Source organism: Anneissia japonica, unplaced genomic scaffold, assembly GCF_011630105.1.
Source record: "Anneissia japonica isolate Jap-2015-1 unplaced genomic scaffold, ASM1163010v1 scaffold14557_len124090_cov123, whole genome shotgun sequence".
Classification (NCBI taxonomy): domain Eukaryota; kingdom Metazoa; phylum Echinodermata; class Crinoidea; order Comatulida; family Comatulidae; genus Anneissia; species Anneissia japonica.
Window position 1 is genome coordinate 22,578 of NW_022685641.1, and position 6,553 is coordinate 29,130.

At 33.5% G+C, this 6,553-nt stretch overlaps 1 protein-coding gene across 3 annotated transcripts in view; it reads right to left on the reverse strand.

Annotated features, from left to right (window-relative positions):
- Positions 1 to 7: 7 nt before the first annotated feature.
- Positions 8 to 6,553, reverse strand: part of LOC117111814 — a 19,034-nt gene continuing 12,488 nt past the window's right edge. For 2 of the 3 annotated variants that reach the window (XM_033254815.1, XM_033254803.1), the window contains 2 exons: positions 1,061 to 1,134; positions 8 to 426 (listed from right to left, as the gene is read on the reverse strand). In XM_033254815.1, the coding sequence (XP_033110706.1) occupies positions 131 to 426; positions 1,061 to 1,134 (370 nt within the window). In that variant the 3' untranslated portion in view covers positions 8 to 130. The remainder of the gene's footprint in view (positions 427 to 1,060; positions 1,135 to 6,553) is intronic. The other variant, XM_033254807.1, reaches the window with a different exon arrangement.

The following is a 6,553-nucleotide window of genomic DNA, read 5'->3' on the forward strand; positions in this document are numbered from 1 at the left end:
CAAAATATAATTTCTTAATTAAAAAGTGTCCTAACGTGTTAGGCCTACTGTGGTGTATGTAACCATGGTAATATATATTCTGGTGTTATTTTTTATTGCACTGTTATCTTTAAAATGTTCCTTTACACCTTTACTTCAATTTTCCACATCTTTCATGGCAGTATAACTCAATTTCTTTCTTTATATTTATTCGTTCAACTTTGTTCAGTGCTTCACTAATTGATTTGAGATGATTTACTTCAGCTTCCTGTCTACTTCGCCACTGTACCAACATTTCAATATAGGCGTCTACAATTGGTGGTGAAAAGTCTGACTCAATTCGATTTATTTCATGTTTCTCCATAGCAAGGTAGATGCCGAAAATTGTCAAATCTTTGCCATCAAGTTTATTAGCGATAAATACTATGTCAATATCAACTAAGCAACCTGTGATAGAACACATAAATTTCCAATAACAATACTGTATAGACAAATCCTTTTAGAAAATGTGTGCTGTATTATTTAAACAGATATTCATAAAATGAACAGCAAATCTTAATCATCAAAATATTTTCCGAATTAAAAATCGTAAAGATACTAAGTGAAAAATAGTGGTCTAATGGTTATGATACCAGGAGGTCTTGGATTCGATTCCCACCCAAATTACTTGCAAAAATTTTCCTCACAAGTATTTCGGCACGCACAAAGTGAACAATGAGTTCTCACCTATATAACAGGGGTCACGTTTGTAGATCAGATCAGTTCGAAGGGTCAAGTGATTATGCAAAGTGACTAAAGGCCGACCCGATTTAACGTCGGGGACAGTCTACAGCTGTCGTGAGAAACATTAAACATGTTTAATATTCTACGACAGGACTGCACCCGACGCACACCGTCGGGTCTGCGTTTAACTCACACAGACCCTGAGTCTGAGTTGTCCTTTAGAGGTCTAGGAGAATAGTCTAAAATATATTTATTTGTATAAAAGGGCATACACCAAGCAATGTTTCTCAGGATGTGCGAAAATGTAATAAATTGTAGAATAGCAGTAGTTTTTTTAAATAGATTTTTACTACTGTACCTTGCATTGGTGTTGGAATTTCAGGCAGATTTATATGAATTGGTGCAACTTCTGACTCGTCACTATAGCCATGCCTTTCACGTACACTTTGTGCAAGTCCAACAAGCTTCTGTTGCCTCAAAGTGTTCACCATGATTGGTATTTGTTGGCTCTTTGATTGGTCATTCCTCCAAGTAACCAACAATTCCATGATGCAGTCTTCGACCATTCTGTAGTTTTTTGTTATCTTTTTTATATCGGTCCACTTGAGTCCAAGACACACTCCCAGTCTCCTCCATGATTCGGGATCCAAATTGTCACAGATAAACAGCAAATCTTGATCATTAAACCATTTTTCTACATAAAAATTATACAGATTATACAGTGAGTAAAAAAACACTTAGTTAATGATGTCATTGACACTACTGTGTACTATTGTTTACTTTGGTATCAAAAAAGAAACAAGCTACAGAACAAAATGTGAGGTTAATTTGCGATGTATTTCTGAAATCTTGAGATACTTACCTGCTTCTCGCGTAACAAGATTTTCATCGCTAATTTTACCCTCAAACAATTCTTCAGCTAGTTTCCCGAGCTTATGTTGTTTCAGAGCAGTGCACAACACTTTACGTTGATGAATATCGTTACTGAGGCTGCTCCTCCAGTCATTCATCATATTTTTGGCAGCCTTATAAGTCTGCGTATCATCAGCAATGAACTTGTTTACTTTTGACCACTTAAGTCCCAAACGGACACCAAACCTTCTCCAGCTGATATTTAAATCGTCAGAAACTGTCACAATGGTGATGTCATCCACAAAGCCTAACAAACAAGATAATTATTACTTGAAAACGTAATTATCCCAACTGTATCTGACATGAGTTTTAGACACTCCATTTAAAAGAAAATTAAAACTTTCACTAAAAAAAAAATTAAAAAATTATACCAACGCAATTGACCCCTGGTCTCCCAAAATTTCAGTACTATTTTTTTAACTTTCTGTTTATGCATAATGTTGTCGGTTTAAAAAACCGAATATACGAAATAAGTGACTGGAGATTCGGGAAAAAAAATAGCATTATTTTTAAACCATTATCCAGCAGAGTACAGATGACTTTTAAAACCGGTTACTTGCAACAAAACATTTGTTTTCAATAAAACCAGCACCATCTTCATCAGATATAAATTAAGTGATTCGTTATTGAAAAAAAACCATAAACATACCTGTTGTAAATTGTGTTTATAAAATGTAAAACTTATACAAAATTTGTTTAATTTGTGTAACTTATCGATGGACACATTGCAATCATGGTCAAAATTATTCAATGTATTGATTAATCAACCTACACATCTAAACCGCATTTTAACCTCATACCCATGATGAATGCACACTTTCAAGCAAAACAAAGTATAAAATTATTTTATCATGAAATAAGTTCAATGTAAACACCGTTTGTAGCTGGCTGTCGTGTTGCCGCTGTGCCAAATTTCACCCACTTTAAATTTCTGACCACTATGCACAATTCTTGCAAGTATCTTATTGAGAATGTGTTATTATTTTATGTATAGAGTTCTATTTTTCAAATTTTAGTTTACATTTTAAAATTTGTCATATTTTTATTTATTTTTTTTCTCGTGTTACCTGTGCAATTCGGAATTGGTAGGTATCAGTGGTGCCTTGATTATTCACCTGTTGGCCTTTTTTCGGAACCGGCATTATCTCAATGTAATTGTATTGTATATTTGCCAGTGTGGGGTAGTAGGCCTATATAAATACATTATTAAAATAAATAAACAGTATTTACCTTGTTTTAACATGTTATCTTTGTCTGTGTGCTGCCGGTCATGGGAAAAAAAGTCTGTGAAACCTCTCCGACAGTGCTGGACTGGAAAAATAATTGTATTCAAATATTATTAATGTTATTATTATTACACTGCTCATGAAGGGAATGGTGAAATCTATGGCCCCAAGGTGATGTGGATACCTATCTTACGGTCTCCACACATCACAGAGGGGCTGGATGTCACCGTTCCAGGAATCTAGAGTAGTCAATATTTGTTTATATACCTCAAACATAGATTCTACGAGACCTAAAAAAGTAAGGAAAATACTACACACAAAGCAGGCCATCTAATATAATAATTATACATTATATTATCTATTATAATAATATATTAAGTGTATCAAGACAATCCAATACTACTTCTGATTTTTTTTTTTTTTTAATTATTATTATTATTAACATTGTTTTACAGGGATAATTGAAGGGCTATTTTTTTGTGTTTTTGAAAACAAATCGGTCAAAATCTGTTTAAAAAAAAACAAACTGATATATAGACTTATTTGTTTTGTTAGTAAACCGTAACACGAAGTGTTGATTACAATTTATTGATTAGTACATAAATACTAAGTTAAAATTATTTTAGTATAATCTATCACCTTAATTTACTAGAAAGCCAAAAATATTACTCTAAATATGATATTTATTTTTTTAAAATGAGCATTATCTACACACACCACTACAAATAATTTGGAATAAGGCATTAACTACACTAACTGTCTCTTATACACATCTAGATGTGTATAAGAGACAGGTATTATTTAAACAGATATTCATAAAATTTGACACAATGACCTTTCAGAGGTCAAATTGCTGTCAAGAATATGAATTGGCTGCTTCGCAGCAATTATCAGACTGAAATAGAAACTCCAGTTCGATTTCATTATCTAGCATCAAAGGCATTTTGATTTCATGGCCTGAGTCAAAGGATATAGTCCTAGGCCTAAGTTTTTTTTAAAGTTCAGTATCTGTCTCCCCACCCCACGAAGTGTCAATGAGAGGTATTATAACTGTCTCTTATACACATCTAGATGTGTATAAGAGACAGGTCGTATACAGTATGCTAACTAATAGATTGTTGAGTATGGTTTTTGATTGATTGCAAGCATTCAAGCAAACGTTATGATTGGCTAACTTATCCACGTGATGACATACGCTGCAAGATTCTCCTTTGGCCGTTCTGATTTGATCCTGCTTTAATAAGATTACCGTATTATGTTCGTTCCTGTTTAGATACTGATATCATAGGTGCCGACTGAAACCGTATTCAGTCTATTTAAAGAGAATTTTAATGTAAACATAAATGAACGTTTATAAAGAAATGCTTGTGTCTTCATTGTGTTATTTATTCTGCCCTGATTCGGAAAAAGGCATTAACCATTTTTTTCAAAATTGAGTTTTTTGTCTTACATGACTCCTGATGGTATAATCTATCACCTTAATTTACTAGAAAGCCAAAAATATTACTCTAAATATGATATTATTTTTTTTAAATGAGCATTATCTACACACACCACTACAAATAATTTGGAATAAGGCATTAACTACACTAAAGACTACAATACAGCATTGAATGGTTGAATTCACACACAAGTGGGAAGCAGTTATCCAATCAGGTGCCAGTGTGATGAATATTAATTAGATCTCCTCTAAGATAATGCCTAGTTTATTCCAGCTTTAATCTGAGGATTAATTCGAAAGAAGGCATTATCTACATTGTTTTTTCTTATAACCTTTACTAAACTTCATATCATTCTGATTATTTCTTTTACTTCGACACAAGTTACAGCCTATTTAGGAGCTTTTTGACGTGTAATTATTATAAATTTTAATTTTAATGCGAAATTCTGTGCATCTTTTTTACATGTAATATTTTTAATTGCTTTATTCAATGTGTATTACTAAATATGTTTTTCGCTAAATTAATAAAAACTTAATATTAACAATCCATAAACAATATAAATATTACTTTGTAAGTTTAAGTAAATTTTATATTGTCATCTTGATTATTGATCGAGTTTCTAGTCCACATCGGCCGTCGTGAAGTAGAACAACGTAACTGACATTTTTGTCGATTTTGAGATAATTTAATTTGGGAGCATATATAACCACTTCTGATTTACCTGTGAAAATTTCAGATCTCATTAATGAGACATACGGGATTAGCACAACCTATTTTAAGCACAAACCTCAAAATCCAGTGAACTTCCGTGGTTAAACAACGTAACTGCAAGATACGGGGAAAACAACGTATCTACGATGTAGATACATTGTTTTGCATCGGAATGGGATTTAAAAATAAGCTGACGAAGTTTTGCAAGGCAAAATCAATTGGTAATTGTGATTTCATATGAGTAATCAATAACAGCGACGTATCAAAGAGCTAGATAATAAATGATATTTAAAAATTGTTTTAAGCTGATAGAGTTTTATAAGGCAAATTCAATCGGTTAATTGTGTTTTCATACGAATAATCAATAACAGCGATCGACGTATGAACAAGCTAGATAATATATGGGATTTAAACATTGTTTTAAGCTTGGTTATCCATGGTATTTTGATGAATAATCCAATACTACTTCTTATTTTTTTTTAAATTATTATTATTAACATTGTTTTACAGGGATAATTGAAGGGCTATTTTTTTGTATTTTTGAAAACAAATTGGTCAAAATCTGTTTTTTTTTTTACTGATATAGGCTTATTTGTTTTGTTAGTAAGCCGTAACACAAAGTGTTGATTACAATTTATTGATTAGTACATAAATACTAAGTTAAAATTATTTTAGCCTCATTCAATGGTATACAAAATAAATGTTATCAATCCATACCTGAATGGTACTGAATGGTGTGAATAAAATAATTAAGAAAGTCAACTCAAATACATGCTGAGATTGACAGAAGTGGGAAAGAACAAACGCTAATTTTCAGGTGGCTCAAAAGCTGTTAGGTAATAAGCCCTCACACCAAGCTATACCCCCTTCCACATAGGGGCGAATCCAGCGGGGGAGCCATGGGGCCCCATCCCCATCACTGTCAGTTCCGCCGAAAAATTAAAAAGAGAAAAAATTGAGAAGACTTAAAGGAAGAAAGAGGGGGAAAAGGATGTGTACCCATGAGTTCAGTGGCGAATCCAGCAGTGGGCGAAATGAGAGCTCAATTATTTTACCACTCACTAATTTTGAATTTTCTATTGATTGACGAAGAATACAACGCTATATTCCCAATGTCAAATTTTTCAACGATTTCATAAATCAGTATGGAAAAAAGGCCAGAAGACAGAAACCTAAGACAGAGTTTTCAACCATTATCCATGATCTGTGGTGTAACGCCTATGCGCTCTCGTGCGGCGGTCTGCAGGGCCACGGATCCCTAGGGGCACCTTTGGTATCCCTACCCATGGTCCAGTAGTGCCCTCGCTGTATTGTACCCAGGGCCAAAAAGGGTTTGTTGATACATAACAGCACAATATGTCTCCAACATCGACTGTAGGACATATACCATTTGGAGTGTGGTGCCCAGCCGGCAGGACCCCCTACATTTGTCAAACTTTTAAAAAAGATAAAATATTAGACTATTAAAATAGTCTGAATGAGTGCAATTTCCAGGCATCTAGATGTACCATAATCACAACTCTCAGTCTCCCAGTTGCAAGGATAGGGGGTGTCTAAGGG